This window comes from Dendropsophus ebraccatus, chromosome 5 (assembly GCF_027789765.1).
Source record: "Dendropsophus ebraccatus isolate aDenEbr1 chromosome 5, aDenEbr1.pat, whole genome shotgun sequence".
In the NCBI taxonomy this organism is placed as follows: Eukaryota; Metazoa; Chordata; class Amphibia; order Anura; family Hylidae; genus Dendropsophus; species Dendropsophus ebraccatus.
Genome location: NC_091458.1, coordinates 143,353,575 through 143,367,138, shown reverse-complemented (window position 1 = coordinate 143,367,138; position 13,564 = coordinate 143,353,575). Strand labels below are relative to the sequence as shown.

Below are 13,564 nucleotides of genomic sequence, written 5' to 3'. Positions count from 1 at the left end.
GCTCATTGAGCCTGCCTGTGCAGGCTCAGTGTAGCAGATCGCCGATCGGACCGCACGGAGGCAGGTGAGAGACCTCCGGCAGTCCGTTTCAACGATCGGGACCCCCGCAGTCCCGATCGGTAAGTGACAGGGGACTCCTCCTGTCACTTACACTTAAACGCCGCGGTCGCGCCGTGATCGCGGCGTTTAAGGGGTTAATGACACGCGGCAGCGTGATCGCTGCAGCGTGTCACTACCGGTGAGGTCCCGGCTGCTGTTTGCAGCCGGCCCCCACCTGCTATGAAGCGCGCTCCGCTCCGGAGCGCGCTTCATAGCGGGAAAAAACACCCAGGACGTAAGGTTACGTCATGGGTCGTCTGGGGACAGACTTCCATGACGTAACCCTACGTCCAGGGTCGTCTAAGGGATAAGGTACGAAAACTGCTAAATTTACACTTTACACCTGTGTAGAGAAGTCATAATGCAAAAAGGAGGTGACAGTGTAAATTTAAGTTTTTCTAGTGTAAAACTAAAGTTCCCATAGGCCCAAACCATGCTCCCTGAGATAAATTGTATCACACTCTACAGTACACACTGAAGCTCATTATAATATACACTTGGACACACTTGCATTGGAGGCTTTCTATCTGTGTCCCAGTGAGACAAAGCTAATTTTCCCAGGAGCTATGTTAAGATATTGCACAGTGTGCACAAGTATAAAGTCGTCTAAAATCCTACATAAGTGATGGAGAGAGTGCAGTACTTTCTAGTGTTAAATCCGTAAACAAAATACCCTATATACAGACCTACATTACCAGTGTTCACATTCCCTTTTTTCTCCAGTCCAGACGGTTTCTTCCACCTTCTAACTGCCAGAAAAACCTCTTGGGCTCTGCATTCTACCTGCTCTCTGCTTACCTTTCTCTACATATAGTACCCTGAGCGATAATATTGCCCCACTTGGCACCTTGCACAGTAAAGTGGATAGCTAAGTGGGTTGGGAGGAAGTTGTAGGTAGGTTCATGTACCATCAGTCCAGCACATATGTTATTCCAAGATTTAAAAACTGAATTAACCAGTGACCATAAAATCACAACTACAGTCTATAGAAAACCATCAACAAGGAATACTTGGCTCAAGTGGGAGACCTGCTACCCAAATCTTCTAATGAGTGGAATACCCACTAGCAAAGTATCTTACGTATCTTAGATTATGTTGCAACTGTATGTCAGTAAAGAGCGCAGAGTTGGGACCGAGAGTTTAAAAACAGATTGCGGAGACGTGGGCATCTGAAAACGGCTAAAAAAGGCATAAAGACAAGCCTTGCTAACAAAGTCATAAGAGGTTACTTTAAATCGGATGATTTATGGTGAATTTACACAGACAGATTTATCTGACAGATCTTGGAAGCCAAAGTCAGGAATGGACTTGAAAAGACAGGAAATGTCAGTCTTTCCTTTATGACCTGTTCTGTTTATAGTCTGTTCCTGGCTTTGGCTTCCAAAATCTGTCAGATAAATCTGTGTAAACTCACCATTACTGGCTGTGATACTCCCAGATTCCTCCCAAATTACATATAGGAGGGGAAAATTTTTGAAAGAATCAATTGACCCATAGTTACTTGTTAAAAACAGTAGGGGCCTATCTGTGCAGTAAGGGTCCTAGTACATGGTGCAGTTATCTGCAGAATCGGCCCGTAATAAAGACAACAATCAGCCGAGGAGGCGATCATCAACTGATCCTTGGCTTTCAGCTACTTTTAAAAATCTTGATGAAAACACAAAGTTATTACTTACCTCTCCATGCCTCCCATTTTCCTCCTGCCTGCTTACTGCAGCCATGGCTGAAGCTTCTACACCCAGGGGCAGGCCACTCAGCCAATCACTGGCCGTGGCACTATCCTGTATGGACCAGTTATTGGCTAAGCAAGCTGTCACTGCACAGATGGATTTAGAAGCTTCAGCCTTGGCTGCAGTGAGGGGGGACAGGCAGGAGGACACTAGGAAGCATAGAGAGGTAAGTAATAACTTTTATTTTCTATATACGCAGCAAGGAACAATAAATATATATGCACACATAATCTCACTTGCTGCACAATCATCGGACTATGTAATAAGCTCAGTTAGCAAGCGCTGATCCAGCAGATGTTGGACTGTGTAATATGGCCCTAAATCAGGGCTACAACTCCCACATTGCCTAGACAGCCAAAGCTAAAGCATGATGGGAGTTGTAGTTTTGCAACAGCTGGAGAGCCAAGGTTCCCTTCCCTAAATGTACTGTATGTGAGTTTATATTACCAGGAAAGGTCTTTGTAAGCCAGAGTATCAGTCATATATGTTGTCTATATGTTAATCTTCCCAAGTCCACCCCCTACAAATGCCGATCAGAGGCAGATATTATTCATGTGCCTGATAACACAGTATATACCCCAGCAACATTTTACGGAGTGCTGTAACAATGAAACAAAAAGTTTAAAATTCCAGGTTGCAGGGGTGATAAAACAAAAACGAAGGGGTGACTGGAAGAAGCTGCATAAACTATAGACTACATGTGAAAAAAACTGCATGGTCTAAACTATCACTTTATGTATAAGTGCTTGATATGACATGATGGCGATTTGTCAGGTAGATGAATTTAGTGTCTATTAATGAACTTATGTTAAGGATGGGATACCTGTAAATACCTCTGCAGAGAGAGGGTTATCAGCGTAGTGACAGGGATCAGTAAAGAGTTATTGAAGCTTTTGGTTTAAATAAAATTATAGATTGGATGTACAGTCATGGCCAAAAGTTTTGAGAATGACACATATTATATTTTCACATGATCTGCTGCCCTCTGGTTTTTATGTGCATTTGTCAAATGTTTTTATCACATACAGAAATATAATTGCAATCATATTATAAGTAACAAAAGCCTATATTGACAGTTAGAATGAGTTAATGCAGCAAGTCAATATTTGCAGTGTTGACACTTCTTTTTCAGGACCTCTGCAATTCTCCCTGGCATGCTCTCAATCAACTTCTGGACCAAATCCTGACTGATAGCAGTCCATTCTTGCACAATCAATGCTTGCATTTTGTCAGAATGTTTTGGTTTTTGTTTGTCTACCCGTCTCTTGATGATTGACCACAAGTTCTCAATGGGATTAAGATCTGGGGAGTTTCCTGGCCATGGACCCAAAATCTGTTTTGTTCCCTGAACCATTTAGTTATCACCTTTGCTTTATGGCAAGGTGCTCCATCATGCTGGAAAAGGCATTGTTGATTGCTAAACTGCTCTTGGACGTTTGGGAGAAGTTGCTCTTGGAGGACATTCTGGCACCATTTTTTATTCATGGCTGTGTTTTTAGGTAAGACTGTGAGAGAGCCGATTCCCATGGTTGAGAAGCAACCCCACACATGAATGGTTTCAGGATGCTTTACAGTTGGCATGAGACAAGACTGGTGGTAGCGCTCACCTCATCTTTTTCAAATAAGCGGTTTTCCAGATGTCCCAAACAATCGGAAAGGGAAATCATCAGAGAAATTGACTTTACCCCAGTCCTCAGCAGTCCACTCCCTGTACCTTTTAGCAGAATATCAGTCTGTCCCTGATGTTTTTTCTGGAGAGAAGTGGCTTTTTTGCTGCCCTCCTTGAAATCAGGCTTTGCTCCAAGAGTCTCCGCCTCACAGTGCGTGCAGATGCATTCACACCTGCCTGCTGCCATTCCTGAGCAAGCTCTGCACTGCTGGCAGCCCGATTCCCACAGCTGAAACACTTTTAAGAGAAGGTCCTGGCACTTGCTGGTCTTTCATGGGATACCTGGAGCCTTTTTGGCAACAATGGAACCTGTCTCCTTGAAGTTCTTGATGATGCGATAGATTGTTGACTGAGGTGCAATCTTTCTAGCTGCGAAACTCTTCTCTGTTAGGCCATTTTTGTGCAGTGCAATGATGACTGCACGTTTTTCTTTAGAGATAACCATGGTTAACAAAAGAGAAACAATGATGCCAAGCAGCCTCCTTTTAAAGTGTCCAGTGGTGTCCTTACTTAATCATGACAGATTGATCTCCAGCCCTGTCCTCATCAACACCCACACCTGTGTTAACCCTTTAAGGACATGGCCCATTTTCGTTTTTACGTTTTCGGTTTTTCCTCCTTGTGTTTAAAAGGTCATAGCACTTGCATTTTTCCACCTAGAAACCCACATGACCCCTTATTTTTTGCATCACTAATTGTACTTTGCAATTACAGGCTGAATTTTTGCATAAAGTACACTGCGAAACCAGAAAAAAATTCAAAGTGTGGTGAAATTGAAAAAAAAACCGCATTTTTTTTATTTGGGGGAAATGTGTTTTTACGCCATTCGCCCTGGGGTAAAACTGACTTGTTATGCATGTTCCTCAAGTCGTTACGATTAAAACGATATATAACATGTATAACTTATATTGTATCTGATGGCCTGTAAAAAATTCAAACCGTTGTTAACCAATATACGTTCCTTAAAATCGCTCCATTCCCAGGCTTATAGCGCTTTTATCCTTTGGTCTATGGGGCTGTATGAGGTGTATTTTTTTGCGCCATGATGTGTTCTTTCTATCGGTACCTTGATTGCGCATATACGACTTTTTGATCGCTTTTTATTAACATTTTTCTGGATTTGATGCGACCAAAAATGCGCAATTTTGCACTTTGGGATTTTTTTGCGCTGACGCCGTTTACCGTACGAGATCAGGAATGTGATTAATTAATAGTTCGGGCGATTACGCACGCGGCGATACCAAACATGTTTATTTATTTATTTGTTTACTTTTATTTAAAACCTGGGAAAAGGGGGGTGATTCAGACTTTTATTAGGGGAGGGGGCTTTTTACTATTAACAACACTTTTTTTTTTTTTTTTTTTTTTTTTTTTTTTACACATATACTAGAAGCCCCCCTGGGGGACTTCTAGTATATACACTTGGATCTCTCATTGAGATCTCTGCAGCATAGATATGCTGCAGAGATCCATGAGATCGGCACTCGTTTGCTTTCGGCTGCTGCAGCCGAAAACAAACGAGTGCCGAGCCGAGGACGGCGCCATCTTGGACGCGTCCCCGGCCGGCATCAGTAACGGAGATCGCTCCTCCAGGACAAGGTCCCGGAGGAGCGATCTCCCCCACTAGACACCAGGGAAACGTTGCCTCCGGTAATCGGAGGCAGCTGTCAACTTTGACAGCTGCCTCCGATTAGCTAATTAGCGGGCACGGCGATCAGACCGTGCCCGCTAATAGCAGCGGTCCCGGGCTACTCGCGGCACCTGGGATCGCAGCACTTCAAAGCGGGGCCGCCGCGCGGCCCCGCTTTGAAGTGCAAGTGCGGACATATGACGTACCGGTACGTCATATGTCCTTAAGAGGTTAATGGAGCAATCACTGAAACGATGTTAGCTGGTCCTTTTAAGGCAGGGCTGCAATGATGTTGAAATGTGTTTTGGGGGATAAAGTTCATTTTCTAGGCAAATATTGACTTTGCAATTAATTGCCGTTAAGCTGATACTCTTTATAACATTCTGAAGTATATGCTAATTGCCATTTTAAAAACTGAAGCATTAGACTTTATAAAAATTAATATTTGTATCATTCTCAAAACTTTTGGCCATGACTGTAGTGAGGATAGGTCCCTGTAAGGCCCCTATTACACGGGGCGACATAAAATTGAAACAACTTTTTAAAGTTTATTTTAGTATCATTTTAATCATACAGGCTTGATAACATAGAAAACAAGAGCAAAAATGAACTTTGGCCTGTTTTTTACAGGGTCAAAGAGTTAAACTTGTCCCGCAAAAAAACTTCATCATGCTGTAAATGAGGGGGAGGGGAGAATCGGTATTCTATTTACAAGCTTGTAATCTAATTTGTAATTTTCGACCTGCACCTACGTACAGGATTCAGATGTACATCCGTCCCTGTCTGCATTGCACGGGCCCTTTGATTAACCCCTTAACGACATCGGGCGTACGTATACGCCCCCGCAGGGTGGGCTTTAACGCAAACGGGCGTATACATACGCCCGATGTTTCCCCGATCGCTGTGTGTTCACACACAGCGGTCGGGGAAGATGGCCTGCTATAATGTATAGCAGGCCATCTCTGCTCGTCGGCACGGGGGGTGATTAACCCCTCCCGTGCCGACGATCGCTGCTATATGCTGATCTATACAGATCAGCATATAGCATCTGAAAACAGCTTTCCGGGTCATCGGTGACCCGGTGGCCCGGAAAGCAATGGCGATTGGTGCTGTCCGAGATAGCACCAATCGCCGTTAGTGTCTCCACCAAAGATGGCGCCGATGCCACCCCCACGATCGCCGTGATAGGCCGGCCAGTACCGGCCGGCCCATCACGGCGATCATACTGTAAAAAACAGTTTTGCCGGGTTCTGCACCCCCCAGCTAGGTAGCTGAGAGGTGCAGAACAGGTAAGTGCGGTGCAGGTGTACCATACTCACCTGATCTGGCCGTCCGGAGCGAAGATCTTTGGTCCGCGCCGTCCTCGCGTCTTCTTCGCGTCGCTTCCGGGTTCGTTCGTCCAGCGTCAGAAATCTTCGGAAACTCTCGGGTCCTCGTGTTCGGCGGGCCTCGGTAATCTCCGGCAATCTTCTCTCTACTGCCCCCTAGCGGCTGATAAGTGAATATCATTCACTGATCAGTTGCTTTAGGTTAAAAAGATTTCCAATTTTTTTTTTTTTTTTTTTGGCGCCCTAACGCCGCTGAGTACTGATCAGCATCGCACGTAAGTGCGACACTGATCAGCAACTCCTCCTTTTTGGCGTAGGAGCATTTTTTTCCCCCTATATCCTACCGCCACTGTCTGCTGATAAGTGCCGCACATAAGTGCGGCATTTATCAGCAGCTCCTTTCTTGGCGTAGGGATATTATTTTCTTACTGTCAAAAAAACACTACATTACACTACACTACATGAAATAAAGTTTTACAATAAACATTTACATACCCCATATACTAGTCCCCGTATAAAGATGGCCCCCAGGGTGTTTTTGGCGTCGGACGCATATGCTATTATTGCCTCCAACACCGAAACAGCCAGTGAGAATGAATGGGGGGATCCTTCTTTCCTCCATTCATCCTCATCATCATCATCCAGTGACGTGTCTGGGGGTAGCGTAGCGTACGCTGCCCCCCAGACACGTCTTTTCCGCCAGTACCGTCCCAATAAGAGATCACGGTATGGCGTGAAATTCTACAAACTCTGTGACAGTACCTCAGGGTACACTTACAGATTTAGGGTACGTACACACTGCGGAATGGCGAAGGATAACCCTTTGTGCATTCCGCAGCTCGCACCCACCGGCGGACTGATGCAGGCGCGTGTCTCCACCCGTGTCATAGACTCCATCCTATGCACGGGCGGATTCCGTTGGACTGAGGGCGGAATCCGCCCGTGCATAGAATGGAGTGTGACACGAGCGGAGACGCACGTCTGCATCAGTCCGCCGGTGGGTGCGAGCTGCGGAATGCACAAAGGGTTATCCTTCGCCATTCCGCAGTGTGCACGTACCATTACAGTGTATGAAGGAAGGGACACCCGTATTCAGCCCCAGATGCCCCCTCCCCCCCTCCCATCCTCAGAGTTAGTGGGGAGATCGTCCGGGAACTGATCTTCCCACTGCTGGATAAAGGTCACCACCACCTGTACGGGGATAACTTTTATACCAGCACCCCCTCCTCTGGTCTCTCGCTGCCTGAGCTACTGTAGCTTGCGGCACAATACGAAAATATCGGAAGTAGTAATAAAGCCCTAATATTTAGCAGCCATGGAGCGGACCCAGTGCTTCTGGATATGAAGGACCCCGTATCGCACCAGGGCAACATTTTCCAGGTAACGTCCCCCACACTGGAGAACGGGAGACCCCAGAAGAAGTGCAGAGTGTGGCGTAACAGGGGGATCAGGAAGGACACCATTTTCCAGTGTGACACCTGTCCTGATCACCCTGGCCTCTGCATACTGGATCGCTTCAAGGCGTACTACACGTCACTGGAGTTCTACATTATTTAAATTCTGTCCCTTATTCCTATTTCAGGGGTCACGTTGATCCAGGGATTATTCTGATCGCCATTATGGAGTCGGGAAGGAATTTTCCCCCTATGATGAGGCTACTGTCGTCTGCCTCACGAGGGTTTTTTGCCTTCCTCTGGATCAACACAGGTTGAATTTGATGGACACCTGTCATTTCCAACCTTATAAACTAATAATTGGCCTAATACCCCCAAATAAATTAGAATTGTCCCTTTTCCCCAGCTAAGTAGGTATGGCCGCCATTCCCATTAGAGGATGCCATGATGCAATTACAGAGCCTCTGTGCTGCCGGGACAGAAGAAAACCCCCACAAGTGACCCCGTTCTGGAAACTACACCCCATAAGAAATCTAACAAGGGGGGCAGCGGTGATATGGCCCCCTGGTGACGGCCACATTTGTGGCGTGAAAATAAAAAAAAATTATTTTTTATTTTCACGGCACATGTTCTACGTAAGTGACTGTCACCAGTGGGGGCCACATCCTCACTGCACCCCTTGTTGGATTCCTTATGGGGTGTAGTTTCCAGAATGGGGTCACTTGTGGGGGGTTTCTACTGTCCTGGCAGCACAGGAGCTTTGTAAATGCGACATGGCCTCCATCCTCCATTCCAGCCTCTAAATGGCGCTCTGTCCCTTTTGGTGGCTTGCCCTGTGCCAATATGGCACATTATGTCCACATGTGGGGTATTTTCGTACTCAGGGGAAATTACCCTACACGTTTTGTGTTCACTTTCTTTTTTAACCCCTTGTGGAAAAGGAAAAAAATCAAGGCTAGACCAACATTTAGTGTAAAAAATGTTTAATTTTTACACTAAATCATTGATCTTGTCTTGATTTTTTTCATTTTCACAAGGGGTTAAAAGATAAAAAAAACACAATGTGTAGAGCAATTTCCCCTGATTATGGAAATACCCCACATGTGGACATAAAGCGCCATGGGGGTGCAGCACATTGTTCTGAGAATCTGTGAAGCGCCTGTGGGGTCCAAATGCTCACTGCACCCCTTGTTACATTCCTTGAGGGGTGTAGTTTTCTAAATGGTGTCCCTTTAGGGGTGTTTTTTAGGTTTTGGCACCCCAGAGCCTCTGCCAACCTGAAGTGGTTTGGTCAAAAATAACCAAATATAACGGAGGTGTTGAAATTCACTAGGCGCTCCTTTATATCTGAGGCTTGTGGTTGCGTCAAATAGCGCAATAGGGCCACATATGGGGTATTTCTATAAACTGCAGAAACGGGACAATCAATATTGGGGTGCATTTCTCTGGTAATAGGTTTATCATTATGAAAGATATTGGATTACAATAAAATCTCTGCACAGAAAATAAAAATTTTCAAATTTCTTACACACTTAGCTTTTATTTCTGTGACTCCCCTAAAGGGTTAAAACACTTTCTGGGTGTGCTTTTGCAGAGTGTGGGGGGTGCAGTTTCTGAAATGGGGTGCTTTGTGTTGCTTTCTAACACACAGGCCCCTCAAATACACTTTTAGGCTATGTTCACACTACATATATTTGAGGCTGTATGTTTGAGGCTGTATAGCAACCAAAACAAGGAGTGGATTAAAAACACAGAAAGGCTCTGTTCACATAATGCTGAAATTGAGTGGATGGCCGCCATTTAATGGCAAATATCTGCTGTTATTTTAAAACAACGGCTGTTATATTGAAATAATGGCAGTTATTTACCGTTATATGGCGACCATCCACTCAATTTCAACATTATGTGAACAGATCCTTTGTGTTTTCAATCCACTCCTGGTTTTGGTTGCTATGAGGACCTGACTTGAGGACCAAATACAGCCTCAAATATACATAGTGTGAACCCAGCCTAAACCTGAACAGGTCCCTGAAAATATCTGATTTTGAAATTTTACAGAAAATTTGGAAAATTGCTGCTAATGTTTTAAGCTTTCTATTGTCTAAAAAAAATGAAATCTAGTTTAATAAATGCCGCCAACATAAAGTAGACATGTTGCTAATGCTATTTAATGTATAATTTATGTGGCATAACCATTTTCTGTATAAGCAGAAAGGTTTCAAAGTTTGAAAAATGCATTTTTTCACAGTTTTTCACGTTATTTTGGTGTTTTTCATAAAGATTCCTTATGAGTATCGACTCCATTTTACCAGAAATTTAAAGTACCATATGTCACGAGAAAACAATCTCAGAATCAGCCAGATAGGTAAAAGCATCCCGAAGTTATTAATGACTAAAGTGACACAGGTCATATTCATAAAATTTGTCTCTGTCCTTAAGGCCATTTCAGGCTCTGTCCTTAAGGGGTTAAAATGCATCCTGTGTAATGGTTTGCTGGTATTGTTTTGAAGCACAGATCACAGCCCTTTTACAGATCTGTAGCAACCATGGATGTGTAAAAGGGTCCATTCAAATCAATGGGCGCTATACTATTTGCATATGTTGGATCCTTAGGCCTAAAATAGCCCTGTCAGTAATGGGGTTAACACAAATTCTATATCTTGAATATGCATAAACCTAGTGACTGCAGCCAATAAAAAAAAAACTTGCAGGTGCTTCACTCAATGCCTGACGACATCCACACAGTCACATGTCCCCGATTTGACTATAGAAGATGGCAGGCCTTTAAAATTTTTCCTTAAAGGGGTACTCTGGGCCAGCTGTTTAATCCGTGTATGGCTGGGGAGGGGGTGGAAATAGAAGGCTCCGATGACTTACCTCCCCGGTTTTAGTGCTGGCTCCCGGATCGTGCCCCCCCTTACTCCCGTCCCGCGGCCGCTTGCTGGTCTCCGCTGCGGCTTGAGACGTGATGTCTCAAGGCAGCGCAGCCATTCAGCTGCCGAGGCGGGACTCTGCTATGACTGCTGAATGGCTGAGCTGCCTTGATAAGTCACGTCTCAAGCCGCAGCTAAGACCAGGAAGCGACTCCGGGACCGGAGTACGCGTCGGCACGATCCGGAAGCCTGTGCTGAAACCTGGGCGGTAAGTCATCGGAGCCTTCTATTGCCACCCCCTCCCCGGCCATACACTGATTATACAGCTCCCCGGGAGTACCCCTTTAATGACAAATACAGATTTTCACAAGATTTTCATGGTAACAGAGCAATTTTCTTTACTATTATAAGGCTGCTGTGGATGTCACTGTTAAAGGGCAGGTACCGCGTTCAAACTTAAAGTGTACACCATATTTTTAATAGGTTTTGTATGTTGGAATATTCCCTATAATATCAATACAGCTTTACTAGATCTAGGTATTACTACCTATACTCTTATTGCAAAATAAATGCAGACTAATTTCTAATGTTTGTTTCTTTCAGGTTGCTCATATGACAAAAAGTGAAATGCATTTGCAAGATACAGCGTTTATTGGACCTGCCCTGTTATTTTTCAATCAGTATTTTAACAGTTTCATTGATGAATATATAGTACTATGGATTGCACTGGTAAGCATTTATTGCGTCAGTATTTGTAAATGTTGAAACTAACGTTTTGAGGTTGTTGTTTTTTGTTTTTTTTTCTTTTTAAGTTATTAACCAAATCTGTATATTAAAGGGGTAGTGCGGTGCTAAACGATTATTCACTAAATAACACACGTTACAAAGTTATACAACTTTGTAAGGTATGTTATGTTAGTGAATGGCCCCCTTCCCCGTGTCCCATCCCCCCACGCTAAACCCGGAAGTGTAGTGCTCTATACTCATCTGACCCCCGTCCGCCATCTTGTGATAATTATGTCATCTTCGGGAGGCCGGTCGAACTGCTCCGACCATCCCTCGTGCCGGCCCCCCCTCTGCCCCGTCGTCAGCTGCTCAGCCGAAATTGGCTGAGCATAACCGTGGAAGGGGGCCATTCACTAACATAACATACATCACAAAGTTGTATAACTTTGTAATGTGTGTTATTTAGTGAATATTTGTTTAGCCCTTTAACCCCTTCATACCAGCAATACATATATATATATGTGTTCCTACTGCCAATACCTTGTGCAGTAAGAACATATATGTACACCCCTATTATAAGGAGTTTTAATGTGTGAAGGGCTTATCAGTAGAGATGAGCGAACCTCGAGCATGCATGAGTCCATCCGAGCCCGATCGTTCAGCATTTGATTAGCGGTGGCTGCTGAAGTTGCATAAAGCCATAAGGCTATCTAAAAAAGCATTGATATAGTCATTGGCTGTATCCATGTTTTCCATACAACCTTGGAGCTTTATCCAACTTCAGCAGTCCCCGCTAATCAAATGCCGAATGATCGGGTTCGGATGGACTCGAGCATGCTCGAGGTGCACTTATCTCTACTTATCAACCATATTTTGGAGTAAAAGCAGCTATCTGACAGTATGAGGGGGGGGGCAGATTGTGGGTACAGAGTCTTTTAACACGCTGGAGATTTAAGAAAAGCTGATCCACTGAGGAATATTACGGGAGTGAATTACACTGTGTGAATAGAAGAGTGGAAATTCCATTGAACACAATGGGACATTGCTCTGTACATATTTTACACTTGGAATTTCTAGTGGAATATGCGTTAAATTAAGGTGGGGAATTCCTCGCCTGTTCAGTGTGAACATATCCTAATTGTAGACAAATGAGAAAATCTTTTTTTTTGTTGAGTTTTGAGGCATTGCTAAGCATAAATGCAGTCTTAATGATCTTGACCTTTTGAATATAGTATGTTGTGAAGTTTTCTAAAGCTGCTAGGTAAATAAAATAATAATTTTTATCTTTTTCCAGGTACTTTCACTGTTAGATTTGATCCGCTACAGTGTGAGCATCTGCAATCAAATAGCGTCTCATCTTCACATTGAAGTCTTCAGAATAAAGACACATACTACGCATTCTAACCACCACTAAGTGTCCTAAGCTTTTAAGTTAATGCATGTTTCATAACAAGAAGAGATAGAAAGTTAAAAAAAAAAAAAAGTACAGCATCTTAGAAATTTATTCTGGAACTTGCAGAGTTCAGATTTTCTTCTATGCTTGAAATGTTGCGTAACTCTGAACTCTGAACGTTTTGAGAAAAAGGCATGAGAAAAATCCCTGCTTCTGACCATTGCTATTAGAATTTTTTTTAATATCCACTGTTTTTAAATGGAAAAAGTCAAGATTTTATTAAGAGCACCTCCACCCAAATTAAAAATCTAGATATTTTTCCACCCATTTCTTGTTAACCTGGTATGATTACTTCTAGTAGTGCAAAAGATGTATAATTTGACAGAACTCTTTGTAACATCAGTGTGTTATGCACAGGACTGCAGCTTCTTCATGTGTCTTTAAGTTGTGACTTTCAGTTGCCAAAGATAGTGTAGTTCCCAAGAGTCAGGTGACCTATATTTTTCAGAATGCTTTGCTATTGATTAGGATTTGACATCAGCATAAAATTACACTCCAGCGACTCCTATCCACTTCCCTTAAAGTATAACTGTGATTTTGATTTGATGTGATTAAGGATTTGAATTTGTATAGTCTGGAGGAAAGAAGGGAAAGGGGGGACATGATTGAAACCTTTTAATTATGTTAAAGGACTAAATAAGGTTCAAGCGGGGAGTGTTTTT

General features: G+C 43.6%; 1 protein-coding gene across 1 annotated transcript in view; it reads left to right on the top strand.

The window, feature by feature from the left end:
* LOC138793876 (choline/ethanolaminephosphotransferase 1) overlaps positions 1-13,169 on the top strand; it is a 67,175-nt gene extending 54,006 nt beyond the window's left edge. Inside the window, exons 8-9 of the mRNA XM_069972597.1 lie at positions 11,327-11,452; positions 12,744-13,169. Coding sequence (XP_069828698.1) covers positions 11,327-11,452; positions 12,744-12,863 — 246 coding nt within the window. The 3' untranslated portion in view covers positions 12,864-13,169. The remainder of the gene's footprint in view (positions 1-11,326; positions 11,453-12,743) is intronic.
* Positions 13,170-13,564: the final 395 nt, after the last annotated feature.